We start from the raw sequence: 14,931 nt of genomic DNA, 5'->3' as shown, positions 1-14,931 counted from the left end.
GGTTGATGTTCTTGGACTTGAGAGTGTGACGGTGAGGATGGTGTGTCCTGCCGCCCAGGTGACTGTAGTGCTCATGCTGAGTTCAGTGTTGACGGGGGCTGTGATTTGGTGCCTGTCTGAGTGGCGCCTTTGACCTCTGGCGAGGTTGGTTGTGTCACAGCACCCTCATCTCTAACCAGGCACACACACACACACACACACACACACACACACACACACACACACACGCGCGCAGGAGCTAAGTACTTTTTCCTAAGTATGTACTGTTTAGTGTTCTCACTGGTTTCTCCCTCCAAAAACGATACAGGCCGATCTTAATCCGTGTTTATACATGGGAAAAGAAAGGCTAGGTTTGTCATTTCCTTATAACCCCATTTTCTGTATTATCAGCTAATTCTGCCACCTTGGCACACAATTATCCATCTGTGAAGCAAGTCTGGAGCCTCCCTCTGATGGTGGGCTTTGAGATACACACTGCCTTCAGGACCATAGTTCTCTTCTCTGGAGAAAGTAAACTCTCTTGTGTGGGTCCTAGATGGGCTCCTTCTTAGACGATACTTTCAAGTATAAGTATTACTGAATTTCTCTGGCATCGGCTAAACGGTGAGGAAGAAAGGAAACATCAGATAAAAGAGTTAGTTGACTTTTGTGCCCAGTCCACCTGGAGGATATAAAATTAAAAGCTAAAGGAGGTGACTAATATATTTTTATTAATATGTGTATTTATAATGCTGCCTTTAGTTTTCTGGAATGACTTTGTAATACAGTGTGTGTTTTGAAAGCCTGCGCCTATGTTTTGGGCTCACTGACATTTTACATTGTTCACTTTCAGTGGCTGTTTTATTTACTGACTTTTACTAGTTTTATTTATTTGCTTTTTCTTCTGTTTTTTACTAGCTTGCTAAAGTGTTCCGAAACAGCAGTGGTGTATCTGTATTCATTTATAAAACTGTTGCATGTAAACCTGCTTTTATCTTTTGTGTACACGTGAATGAGCTGCATGCTGATGTATAACTTTTGAGTACCTGCACACACATACTCTCTCTAAACAAAAATAAAAGTGAAGGAATATAAATGTCTAACCATGACGCTGTATACCTGAAACTAATATAACATTGAGTGTCAGCTGCAATTGAAAAGTAAAAAAATATATAAAAATAAGTGAAATCATGTATTTAGCAGAGTATGTATAATTACATACTATAAATGTTGTTCTATGTCTTATCAAACTTGTGGTTTTCCTATTTTGAACATATTTTTTTTCCTGATCCTAGGGCATATAATCAAAGGATTTTCTTAGAGATATTTTTCTACATTTCATTTTGTTTCAGTCGCTAGAGCCAAAGTGCCCATAGTGAACCCTTGGGCTGATGTTTATTGTAGCGTAGGGATCACAGTCGTTGTTCAATCTGTGCCGTGTGGACAATGCTTACACTTTGGGCTTTTTTTTTTTTTTTTTAGAAAATGTAGAGGATAGTACTGATGAGGATGCTCCTTTAAACAGCCCAGGATCAGAAGGAAGGTAAGAGAACCTTTGGGAACTTAATAGATTTTACTTGTTTCTGTAGTATATTTATTTTATCTTTTTGTTTCAAACAATTACCCTTACAAAACAAATGATTTTGAATTTTATAGCTATGTGATAACCCTAGTAACATGGGAACCAAATTTAATCATGCTTAACCAGGACAAATTTTAAAATAAAAATACTGGAATATATAAGTAAGGAAAATGAGTTTTTTAATTAGTTTATTTTAATTTTAAATATTGTCTTTCTTTGTTTTCAGTAGATCAGCATATACAATTCCTTCCACAGTTGTAAACATAGAGGACATACAGTTTTGTGTGATACATTCCCTTTTAATCTTGTGGTTATTTTTTGCATCTAGCACACTGTCTTCAGACCTTATGAAGCTTTGCGGCGAAGTGAAACCTAAAAACAAGGTATGGGGGATTGAAAATGCCCAGTAATTATTCCTTTTCCCACTGTTCTTTGTTATCACCATTAAACACGTAGCCCTCGGGCAGGGCCCCTAAAAGGTTAGCAAGCAGTCATGTTTTTTCCAAAGCTTCCATGTATAAAATAGTATTTCCCTTTGAAAAAGAGTTATATTGAAAAACTTCTCTGTTGTGGAATGTGTGCTTTACTGTATGTGTACACTTTTCTCACTAGATTTCATTATGGAGGCTTATTTATTTCTTTCACTTTTTTCCCTCAGGTTTCTAAAGGTTTATTACCCATTAAGGAAGTTATGTATGAATCTATTAAAGTTTTCCTAAATTTCCTAGTAATATAGGAGGTAGTCAAGTTACTAAGCGATAGTAATTTAAAGCAGTTGATTAATGAAATTGTAGACCTATAATGGCATATAAAATAAATCATGTCGCTCGGTGGGAGATTTTTGAAATTTTAACATTCTAATATGTGCTTAAGTATTTCTTACTTTGTTTAGTTATATCCTGAAGTGGTTTGATAATAAGCCAACTCCTAATTATCATGTTGCATTAAAAGCTAATAGGCTACAATGTATATTTGTAAAGTATTTTAAAAATATAAATGATACATGCTGTGAGCAATGTGTAAGATACACCTGGTACTTTTCTGATTGAGTGTTGTTAACGTTTGATACTAGATGAATAAATGAACCCTCATGAAATATTTGAAGACAAAGAATTCACAGTGAATATTTGTTGAATGCATGGGTAGAATCAGGACCTGTGAGAATAATACTGCACAGGTGGGTGGGAGGGACGTAAGGCCCCAGCGGTGAGTCAGGTGGGGTAAAGGAGTAATTCGGCTGCACGTAAAATCATGGGTCGGGGTCATCATGATCAGCTAAAGAGGACGTGCCCCTTCTAAAGCAAATAGCCACCACTCAACGCCTGTGCATTTTTGTCACGACAGACTACGGGCCTGACACTTACCAGATCCTTTGGTTTTTGAAGAGAAGATTTAAATACAGATTTTTATGTAGAGCTTTTTAATCTTTGAAACACTGTGCAAACCCATAAAAAACCATCTTTGGGCTATGCGCGTGGTCCTTGAGCCACACGTAGTTTGTGTTTTCTTATTCTAAGTGACTAAGGGGAAGTTACCCAAGCTCCAAGAAAACATTCTAGTGGGGGCTCAGGTCCGTCTTAAGTGGTGGGGAGGATCTTGGGAGGCAACTTACCTTTTCCAGGCCCTGTGAAAACCTAGTTACTCGCTCTTGTGGGACAGCACAGAGAGCTGTGAGGCAGGGGCCTAAAGGTCATCCTGAAAGAACTGCTCTGTTAGGAATTTCCAAGAAAACGAGTCCTCTCTGCCTTGGCCCTCCACCGTGGAGAGAACTGACTGAAAAACTGGCTACTGGTCAGGTCTTTCTCTTCCCATGTTTTCTGAAGTGCTACCTTCTATTTGCTTTGAATTGCAGAGATGCCTGGAAGAATCATTCATTTTTCCTCTTTGAAAAATTGAAGCCGACCGTATGTTTTAAATAAGCACTCTGTGAAGTGTAGGCACCTTGTAGGCACAAAGTGGAATAAGACAGGGTGCCTGCCCTGGAGAGGCCCGTAGTCTGTGAACACCAGGATTACCTGGTAATTCCCTAGTGATAACAACTCTGAGCACCAACAGGGCGATCACTTGGCTTTTAAGAGTAAACAAAGAAGTGCTTATAGTGCGTTTAGGTTCTAGGAAAGTAACCTTTACCTGCCTCACCATGCTGTGGAAAACTGGTACAGGCCTCTGCTGAATTACCCAGCGGGCAGACTAAACACACATCAGAGGAGCAGGGTAACAAAATTTGAGAAGTAGGCATAAAAACCGACATTAAAGTGTCTAAGCATGGGGAAATTTAGAACTCAGTTGACCTTCCCTGCAATTATATTTCAGTTCAATTTCTTTCTTCTTGTTCTTTCTAAATTATATGCCCAGGAAGTTGGCCACAAGCAGCAGGATAGCACAGTAATATGGAGGCAGATTGCCCAGTAGGGGATCTGGTTTGCCACTTATTAGCTGTGTGACATTGGGCACATTACTTAGCTGCTCAGTGCCTCATTTGTGGATTAGGATAATGATAGTACCTGCTCAAATAATAATGTGTATAGAACAATGCCTGACATACAAGAAGTACAATACAAATGTTGGTTTTTACTATGGCCTGTGAAGGTCTTATCTGACTTGTAGCTCTGGCTTATTATATCTTACATGCTATGTTTGACACTCTTGCTAAGAAAAGACACACTGTATGTTTTCACCTGTTTCAAACTAATACTAAACCTCTATTTTCTAATCATCTTCTGTGCAAAAGTTTGCTCCTGATTGCTTTTCCTTCCATTCTCTGACTAGGCCCGAAGGAGAACCACCACTCAAATGGAGTTGCTGTATGCAGATAGCAGTGAACTAGCTTCAGACACTAGTACAGGAGACGCTTCCTTGCCTGGCCCTCTTACACCTGTTGCAGAAGGGCAAGAGATTGGAATGAATACAGAGACAAGTGGCACTTCTGCTAGGGAAAAAGAACTCTCTCCCCCATCTGGCTTCCCTCCTAAGATAGGCAGCATGTAAGTCTGGCCCAGCAACACTAACTTCCTTTCTTTTGCTTTTTCTTTTTTAATATGCATGTTGCTAATTTCTTAGTCCTGTTTTTAAAAATTTATGTAAATGAGATCTCTGATTTTGAACATAATTTCTGTTAGGTATTATCTCACCTAACTTTTTGGACATTCAAAATGATTTGTGATGGAAATGTTCTTTGTTGAATTGCATTATCTTGTTTCACAGTTTTAGGGTCATTCTTACAGGATTATAATTTTTATAAAGACTGAGTTATGAGTTGCAGGTACAATTTATTTAGCAACACTTAAATTAGGTTGACGTTATACCTATAAAACCATTACATAAAACAGAACCTTTAAAGGTTCTTACATTTGCTTTAAATTATGTATGTCCTAGTTCTAAGAGCCTAGCCAGGATAAATAAATCTTTGTTGACCATTTAAAAGAAAAAGCAGAAATATGATTTACAGTCTTAATACATTTTGAGCTTTCCTAATTCTTTGCTTTGAAACACATTATAAGTCTGACACGAGTGCACAAACTGTTTTCATTGGTATTATTAATGATTTGAAGGAGTGCATATACTCTCCCCCTTCTGTGATGATCTGAACAAAAAAAATATTCTACTCAAAACAAATCTTAATTAGAGATTTCCCCTTATTTTTCTTGAGGATAAAGAAAGATTCCCCGGGCCAGGTGTATGTGTATATATTGTGTATTAGATTTTGTGTATATGTGTTTTGAAAATTGTTATTAAAATTAGATCAGCCTCGTAGATTTAAATGATATTTTTCAAACTAACCCTCACATATAATCTAGCAATGATTTATGGGATGAATACATCACAGCATTGAGGAATACTGCCCCAAAGCAGTACGCACTGTATGACTCTGCAAATACTAAATATAACAGACTTTCCCCCCTTGAATATCTGTTTCCCATAACTTTATGCACTTTATGAAAATATTTCTGTTGTCACCTTGAATCCAGTAAGCCCAGCTGCAACCTTTCATTCTGAAATTAATTATAACGATGACAGAACTTAACTTGCATGTGCTTGAGATGGCCTACATAATAACTATTGGAGTTGCTATTAGAGATTTCTAACCAGTGTAGCTGATGGCTTCAGTGCTTTTCTGCTAAGATGGCAGCAAAAGAAATGCTTTGGTGAAGGTAGTGAGACAGAGCCAAGGACAGGCTTTAGGACTCCACGTGTGGGTAGTGCAGGCTGTCAGATGAGTAGAGACTTTGGGGACCTCGAGACTAAATCTGTGGCCTGGAATCCAGATTAAGGTAATACCTTCTTTTTTACCCTTTTTTTTTCATTTAAAAAAATGTATCCTTTATGACAGGTGGTGGAAGATACCTTTTGGACTCTTTTTGGATTTATTTTCAAGTCGCATCAATTCAAATGCTTGTGTAATTTTGCACACATTTAATAGCTAGTCATGTGCTTGATGTAGTCGCTTTTATAAGCCTTACTTACCTGCATGACTTTTATTACATAAACTAAAATAATTTACTCAAGTGTCCTTTATGATTTAAGTGATTCAGAAGATCTAAAATTTGACTTCTTTCAAATAGAAAAATTAGGCCCACAAATTTTTATTATACTTAGTTCTTGCTTTCAAATAGAAATCACATAAACCTTGCTGAGGACCTTGCTTTCTAATTCCTCAGTGTATTTGTTTTTCTTATTAATGTAATTAGTCAAGAATAGCAGAAATTCATTTTCTCAATTAAAATGTATTACTACCATATACAAAAATCATAGACTTAAATTGTTAATTACATAACTATTATCAACATTTAAAATTTATAAGGCAAGAACACTTTAATTACAAAAAGTTTACTAAAAAGTAATGTAGTTAATTAAAATAATTATGTTGGTATTTTTTGTATAACTATGTCTAAATATAATTCATTAAATCTCATTGTTTCTTATATTCTGATATTCTAATATTTTTGTTTTTGCCATATTATAAAGGCAGTTTTTCTTTAACTGGAGTGCTTTTTATCAAACTAAAATATGTTTAAAATAAAACATTTTAGCTATTTGGCAGTATAACATTGATTTTTATATTGAAAGATAATGGGTTTGCATATATTTGAAATGGTTGTCAATTTAAAAATTAAATATATAGTTGTTAAGCTTCCTTTAACTACTTAGAATATTTTCCTATCCTACTTTTATTTTTTTATTCCTCTTTAATCTTTCTCAAGTTCTAGTTATTAATCTATTACAAATTTTAGGTTGACTATCTGCCAAATAAAGTTTACATATATACTTAAGACTAGATGATTACAGGATCTTCTTCTATTTCAGTTCCAGACAGCCAGCTCTATCAGAAAAAAAGCTACCAGAGCCTTCCCCTGTAACCAGGAGAAAGGCATATGAGAAAGCAGAAAAATCAAAGGCCAAGGAGCAAAAACAGTAAGTTACTCATGCTTTTTACCAATTAGGTTGTATAAAATGTCTGCTACACTTAGATACTAAAGGACAAAGGTGAAATTATTTCCCACATTTAGGCCAGCTCTGTAGTTATGACTAATTTGACTACTCAAGACAATCAAGTCAGCTATTGGCTTGGCTAAGTGGTCTTCTAAATTCCTCGGCCACACACACCTGGACAAATATTTGAGCACTTGTCCTGGTCATGTGTACTTGTATATATTTTTCAATTATTTGTGTATGTTATTGTAGGCGTTAACATACACTTGAGGAGAGGCTTATTAAATCTAAGCCTTCTAGAAAAATTTGAAATTAATTTTGGTTGTCATTGGAAAAAACAACACAGACTTCAGCTCTTTGAAGTGGTTGACAGAACTGGTGTTGGAGGGTGTATGGGTTGTGCCATTTTCTTGGTGATCTTTTTGGTTTATATTTGTACTATCTCCAATTGTTTTTTTTTTTTTTGCTAAAATCCTTTAAAAGCTGTTTGTGAGGGTTAATTTACTTAACAATACAGCATATAATCTGATGACCCACCGAGCCATTGTAAATTGCAACAGCACAACAGGCAGAAAGGTGACTGAATGGGTTAGAGTCACTGTCACCCTTCTGCCTGTGGCACACCTGCCCCTCCCTGAGGTCACCTACTGCGCTGCATATGCAGCTGCATCTGGGACACAGCCTTGAGCGAGAATATCACTGCCAATTTACATTTAAATATTGGTAAAGCTAATTTCTTTAACATAAAAAGTAATATAAAAAGTACCTTTAACCTATTTTTTGTAGCTGGGTGGACAGTGTTGTACCATTCCCCTGTCCTGAACCGGCATGCACACTTGACTCTGACCACGGGCTTAGCTGACTTGAATTTCATGGAAAGTACCCTTCTAATCTTCCTTGCTTCCTGTATTTAAGGGTATAATCTGTCTGTTTCTACCGAATCAGATGGCTCAAGAATAATTTGGAGATGTGGGATGGAGCAAATAAGTAATTTAAAAATAAATGAATGAGTCAACTGAGTAGGAAAATCATTCTTAAACCCTCTGGGCCTGTTGCTTTGTCTCTAAAATGAGCAACTTGGTCTCAGTTCTAAACTTGTGTCATCTTAAATTTGGCTTGCTTGCTTTGTGCTGACTTTGAGTGTAGCAGGTAGAACTTTTTCTTTAGTGCCATCTTGTGGCCAATCTAACAAAATTCAGTGGAAATTAAATTGTTCAGAGTGCATTTTATCTTATAAAAAAAGAAAAGAGGAAGGAAGGAAAAGAAGAAGGGCTCTCTAATGAAAAGCTTTTTTAAAAAATCATATCTCATAAAACATTCCTAACAAATCATAAACAATTAAAACCACCAATTTAATGTTCTTTTTTTTTTGTAGCTCAGATTCTGGAACCTCAGAGGCTAGTCTTTCACCTCCTTCTTCCCCACCAGGCCGGCCTCGTAATGAACTGAATGTTTTTAATCGTCTCACTGTTTCTCAGGGAAACACATCAGTTCAGCAGGATAAGTAAGTTGTTATGGAAAAGAGCCCCAGTGATTTATTACAATATTCTGAACCTTACCATACAGCCTGTAGAAAACATTCAGCCATCTCTTTGTGTGGGAGATGGAGTCTGACTTGTGAACTCTTGATGTACTTTATGTGTTGTTCCAACAGGAAATGAACCATAGAGACAATATTACAGAAAATTATTTTCCTGCTGAACATTATTCCCTGTTGTCAATGTGCATTGCTGTACTTCTCAGCACTTGTCTTGCTCTTTCTTTTACGAGTGCGTTAGGTTTGAAATACCTTTGAGACCACCTGAAGTTTAAATTCCTTGAGATTCTTCAGCTTCTGTGAGTGTACAAGAGCCCCTAATCTAGGTAGCCTGAGTTGAAAAGAGGCTAGTTATTTGCCTTTGGTGGATATACCTGCTTGCAAAGACCACTGTTATATGTGGAACATGTTACCATCGTTGGGTTGTTTTATATAAATCCACCATAAAACTTCAATAATTCTATTCTTGGAATTAAAAAGTACCTTTATGGGTAAAGAGTCTAGAACTGAGGATGGGATGTGGGGGAAGAGAAATTGGAGGGATATGGAAAACAGTATCTTCATTAATTATGGAGTGAAAAAGTATTCTCACATCGAGCCAGAATCTCTCTTGCAAGAATTCAGTACTAACAATGCTGCCATAGGTATTTATTAATGCTGACTCACCCGCTTTGATTTGGTATGATCACGTTGTGTGTGTGCGCTTGGTATCCAGTCCCTCACCCCGATTACTTGTTTTCTGCTATAATCAGTCTGTATATATCAACAGTTTCTGAAACTTATGGGATTCTGTTTAAGATGTTTGGCATATTTAGATCATTTTAAATGGCTCTATAGGCTTAGGGAAACAATATCAATTCGAAGCAATTTTTAATCTACTTAGATGAAATTCTTGATTTGGTTTTAATATAGTTGAATCAGCTACTCACATGTCCTTCAAACTGATCTAGATAGGTGAATATCATGGCAGTATGTTACTGAAAAAGACTCTCACATTGTCACACCACAGCTCTCATTTAAGGGAGAAAAGAGCAGAACATTAGGTATGTTTTTGGGAAGCCCATTTTCACTAGTGATATGAAGAATTACTATTTTCTTGACCTTGCACTCAGTCATAAAATGTTCTGTCACTGTTTGGATAATCTTGACAATCTCGTCATAGTTTCATACTTTTTACTAAAATGTTTTATCAACTACCAATAATCCGATTGTGTTGTCATTTCTGAAAGTTAACCCTGAGAATAACTGACTACTTTACACTTTCAAAAACTCACCCACCTTTTGAATTACTTTCTTTTGGGCTCCTTTGTGAGGCTGGTATGTTTCACCAGTGACACGTGGATCCTTCCAGTTCTTTCCAGTCACATCCCCTGTAAGCGGTACTCACACTGTCCTCATTCTCCCCAGTCCTATTAGGCAAGCTAAGTAGATTTTCATAGTAACCAGCCACACCGCCAGCCTTGAAGGTTTTAGGATAAGGCTGATAGGGGTGGATCACCTATTTTTAAATCTCTCTGAAGTTCCCCAGCTATTAATGAGAGACTCCATCACACCACTCCCTATTACGTTAAAATCAAAGATTATTAAATTATGAGTGGTTTGCTTCCCTTTCAAACATGTAATATATATTTGCAACTGCCACATCAGAGCACAAATCTAAAGTAGTTATCAGGATGAATAAAATGCATGAATAGTTATTGAAATGGAAAATTTTCTCTGGTACAAGTCAATGAAATAGAAAGAATCTTGAAGTGATATATTTTACTTATTTGATACTATTCCTCTTCAGGACCTAAATTTTAGAAGTAAGGGTAGATAGATTCTGTGGATCAGTAATAGAATTTTTTTTTTGCCCTGAAGTCTTGGTAGATATGATAAGAATCAAATAGTTTACTGAATTTGCTGATATCCAGTGCAAATAGAAAAGTTGGGCAGTATAAAGGAAGTGTTTGCTGTATTTCTATTATTCATACTGTTGATTTTCAGTTCAATCTCAGTGTCTTTATCTATTGATCTGCATTCTTTCTCCTCATAACTCTAACTCTTTCACTGTAGGTCTGATGAAAGTGATTCCTCTCTGTCGGAGGTACACAGGTACTTTCTTTCTACCTTTTCTATATTCTGGCATTTCATGATGTTCTAGCCTTTCTAGAAACTCTAAGCAAGTCTTATTCTTGTTGCATGTATAGCGAATTGTAAACCATATAAATGCACTAATATTTTAAAATATATTAATTTTAACATTTCATGATGTACATTTTCGACAAAGTAGTAGTTAACTTTTCTTGTAAAATAACATAAAAAATTGTCATATTTGTTTTCTATATGTGATCTAATTTTTTTCTTTAGAAGTAATTAAGTTCTGTGAATACCAATTTCAAGAAAGTTTACTCCTCAATAGTTTTTTTTTATTTCCAATACCTTAGAGTGTGGGAGGGTGAATACGATTATTTTTTCTTGTTTGCTTAGCAATTTGAAATAAAGAGTTTATGGCACATTTTCTTATTCAAAATAAAGATATGCTAGAATGAAAGGATATTATGATAACAAACTATAGGAAGAAATAGAGTGTAGAAGAGCTTTTTTTAAAAAAAAATAAGTATTTTCTACTGATTATGCTACTTTTAAAATAAGAGTTGCATTTTTTCATGTTATGGATCTTTTTGAACCCTTAATTTCTCTCTCTTCCTCTCTATCATTTTCTCTTCACACTTATCATTTGTCTTCTCTCTTTTGCACTCGTTTCCCCTGTTTTATGGCCATTTTGCTGATCATCAGTAGATCCTCCAGAAGGTAGGCAGGGGGACAGCGGTGCAGTTACTCTCATTCACAGTATTACCTGTTTCTTTTTCCCCTTTAGTAAGGTTTAGTTTACAAATTTGCAAAATTTATCCTTAGCTTCCACTATTTTAAGGTTGATTTTTATATTTCAGAATGTGAATAGATTAATCCTAATAGAAAAAATACAAGGGATGTATGTTTCCAATTTCTGTATTTCCATAGTGCAGTTTCTATATTCTGTAGCGTGAATATTTGAGAGCATTTTTGGTATCTAATTAATAAAATGCTATATTTAATGTTATAATTGTTTTTCTTCAGAAATGTGAATAATCAATGATAGTAAAACACATACAAATGAAGGTGTCCCCCAGGGGCTGTGTTGTACTTAAGTCACTGGTGGGAATTGTTTCCTCAACACTTTTGTGATGGGACAACCTTGGACATGACAAAATGGTACTGGTGTTCTGCGACAGGGGAACATTGAATACATTCTTGAATCACAAAGTTGTGTTGGATGTTATTGGGTTGGCCAAAAACTTTGTTTTTTTCTCCCCTATAAGATGGCTCTAGTAGCACTTAGTTGTCTTTAACTTCATTCAAAAAAATTTGTTAGAATGTATTGTTACAGCTTGCATTTAAAAAATCAAAATTGGTGAATTATTATATAGTTATTTTAATGTCAGAGAGGGAAGAGAATATGCAACATTTTCAGAATATTATGCTTTGTTATTTCAAGAAAGGCAAAAACACTGAAATGCAAAAAAAAAATGTGCAGTGTACGTACAAGGTGCTTTGATTGATCAAATGTGTCAAAAGTGGTTTATGAAGTTTCCAGCTGGAGATTTCTCACTGAATGATGCTCCATGGTTAGGTAGACCAGTTGAAGTGGATAGTGATCAAATTGAGACATTAATTGAGAACAATCAGCATTATACCACATGGAAGGTAGTTAACATACTCAAAATATCCAAATCAAAAAAGTTATTGGTGAAATTGAGAAATATGTCTTTTATCTTACAGAAAAAACTAAATGGACTTTTTGGCCAACTCAATATACCATCGGGGAAGATGGTATTTAATAAATTCTAAGGATAAACCGATAATTTAAAGAAAGAAAATTTTTTGGAGACATAGTACCTCACAATTGAGGCTACTGATTTTTTTCCTTAGGATGATTGGTATCATTAAATGCAAATCAAAAACTGTTCTTAGACTGTTACCATGAATTTTTTTCTTTATAGTCAGCTCGTTTGAATATACATACATATATGTTCTGTTTGAGGTGTAACAGTAGCAATTAACCAAGCATTCATCACATCTCTGAACATTTGAAGCATTAGTTTGATGGCATCAGATCATAGCTAATAGCCTCACATCAGCAGGAGGATTTCAGAACATGGGATTTCAGAATGTCAGATTCAGGCTTTGGGGGACATTTTGCTCCCATTCAGTTGTAATCTGTTTAAATTCCTATACAAACAAGTTACTGAGCATTAATTTCAAGATTCTCAAATTGACACATGTACCCAAATAATGTATCTAGTGATAACAATTCCTGATATCATTTCTAGGATGCAGAGCTTCTTTTTCTTTTTGAAATCATTGTACTTGACCCTAAAAATAAAGTTTTTTTTAATACTAAGCCTAAATTTATCTCCTTTAAATTTCTATTCATTGGTCTTTCATCAGTCCTCTTGAGCTGGACCAGAATTAACCCAATGCCTCTTTTTCTGTGTATGGCACAGTTCTTTATACACACAGCTGTCGTGTGCTCTCCAATGAATGTTCCTTCATCATCTGTGTAGGTCTAGTTTCATCCTCTGCTCATCATGTGAGATGGTCTACAGACCCTTCATTCCGCGTCTGCTGTTTTAGAAGGTGTCTAATTTTTCAATGCTTTTAAGATGTGGCATCTGGAACTCAACTCCATTCCAAATGTGGTCTCAGAAGAATACAGTAGCTCTATCACTTTATTTCTCCTGAAATATTTACTTCAGTTGAGCAGGTCATTGAAAGTGTTGGGAGAACCATTCATTATCAATCCATTGATCTTGTATTCAATAAGTAAATTGTTTTAGTTTTAAATATAACCTACCATTAAGCCCTTTTCCTTCTTCAAGCATTCTGTTATAACTTTGACTTAAATTTTATATTTAAATTTTATTCAATTATTATTTTCATCCTAAGTATGCACTTAACAACAAATGAATTTTGTTCCAATCATTTTTCTAGGCAATACAACATAGTAACCAGCTTTATAATGTATCAGTTTAATAAACATACTATTTCTGTATTTCGGGCTATAAAAAAATAGACTGGGTTTTGAAGACCTCCTTTCGGGCCGATAAGAACGTTGATTCCTTAGGTGTTACTGTGAACACCGATGAAACTACCTTACCACAACAGTTTCACACTAACCCACCATGTTCACAGGGATATCATTGGAAAGGCTTATTGTCTGAGCCTCATGGGAGTCAACATATATAGTATGAATCTGACTTTCCCTTGTTTCGTTGCCTAGTAACCCTATAAAGAACTTCCTTCATGAGATCAATAAGCTCATGTTATCTCTCATTGATGAGCCTTTTTGTGTGTGTTTATAATTATTTTATTCATCCGTAATTTCTGAAATCCACTTTTTTCCTAATTTTTGGAATTGGGTCTGTCTGATTTGCCTTCTTTATTGATCCGCTTAGAGTACCTGTGGAGGTGCTCCATTGATTTTTGTCACCACAATGGCACACCCTTTCAAACACCTGTGATATAATGCTTCAAAAACTGAAATACTTGAACTTATCAAATGTCTCCATTGTTAGCTCTACTTAGCTTGGCTTCATACTTCCTCTTAGTCGTTTTTGTCCTGTGTATCTTAAAGTTTGTTTTCTTTCATCAAGAAGAAAGAAACAAATTTTTTAAATCCCTGTATTTGTCTTAATATTATGCCATCTGTCTTGAGTAATGAACATATTTCAACATAATTTTTCTTCCTGCTCAAAGCAAAGATACATCTGACTGATGTATTTATCACATCTTAATTCTTATTTATCTTTAATCTTCCTGACACAATTATTTCAGTTCACATCCTGAAACTTTTTAAAAAATATTTTATTTATTTATTTTTAGAGAAAGGGGAAGGGAGTGAGAAAGAGAGGCAGAGAAACATCAATGACTGGTTGGTTGCCTCTTGCACAACCCTTATGGGAACCTGGCCTACAACCCGGGCAGGTGCCCTGACTGGGAATCCAACTGGTGACCCTTTGGTTCGCAGACCAGCACTCAACCACTGAGCTACCATCCAGGGTTGAATGAAACTTTTTAAGAATAAGAATAATGTTTTGATAATCTGTGAATTTCCAGAGTTCTTAGACCAGTAGCATAAAGCAGAAACTCCAGGAACATTAAGCTTATGGGAAATATCCTTACAGAACCTCACTGTTCTTTTAAATTCTCAACCTTTTATCTTCTTTGAGATTGAGTGTTTTCTTTAAATTTTTGATATGTGTGAACCATTCTCGCCTTAGAATTCTGTCCATTCAGTCTTATCCTTTCTTTTTCAGACTTGTTTGAAATTTGCTTTCTTAGTCTTTTAGGTGGTATGTGTTATACATTCTCAAGGATGTTC

The 14,931-nt window shown here is 35.6% G+C and overlaps 1 protein-coding gene across 12 annotated transcripts in view; it reads left to right on the top strand.

Moving 5' to 3' along the window:
- KIF21A (kinesin family member 21A) overlaps window positions 1-14,931 on the top strand; it is a 136,542-nt gene that overhangs the window by 105,819 nt on the left and 15,792 nt on the right. For 4 of the 12 annotated variants that reach the window (XM_053661579.1, XM_053661581.1, XM_053661582.1 and 1 more), the window contains 7 exons: window positions 1,462-1,522; window positions 1,890-1,944; window positions 4,331-4,545; window positions 6,866-6,973; window positions 8,367-8,495; window positions 10,584-10,622; window positions 11,307-11,321. In XM_053661579.1, the coding sequence (XP_053517554.1) occupies window positions 1,462-1,522; window positions 1,890-1,944; window positions 4,331-4,545; window positions 6,866-6,973; window positions 8,367-8,495; window positions 10,584-10,622; window positions 11,307-11,321 (622 nt within the window). The remainder of the gene's footprint in view (window positions 1-1,461; window positions 1,523-1,889; window positions 1,945-4,330; window positions 4,546-6,865; window positions 6,974-8,366; window positions 8,496-10,583; window positions 10,623-11,306; window positions 11,322-14,931) is intronic. The other 8 variants (XM_053661583.1, XM_053661589.1, XM_053661585.1 and 5 more) reach the window with 5 other exon arrangements.

The sequence above is a fragment of the Artibeus jamaicensis genome, unplaced genomic scaffold (assembly GCF_021234435.1).
Source record: "Artibeus jamaicensis isolate MK-2021 breed Jamaican fruit bat unplaced genomic scaffold, CSHL_Jam_final contig_233, whole genome shotgun sequence".
NCBI lineage: Eukaryota > Metazoa > Chordata > Mammalia > Chiroptera > Phyllostomidae > Artibeus > Artibeus jamaicensis.
The sequence above is the reverse complement of the archived record's forward strand: the minus strand, read 5'-3'. Positions and strand labels throughout refer to the sequence as shown.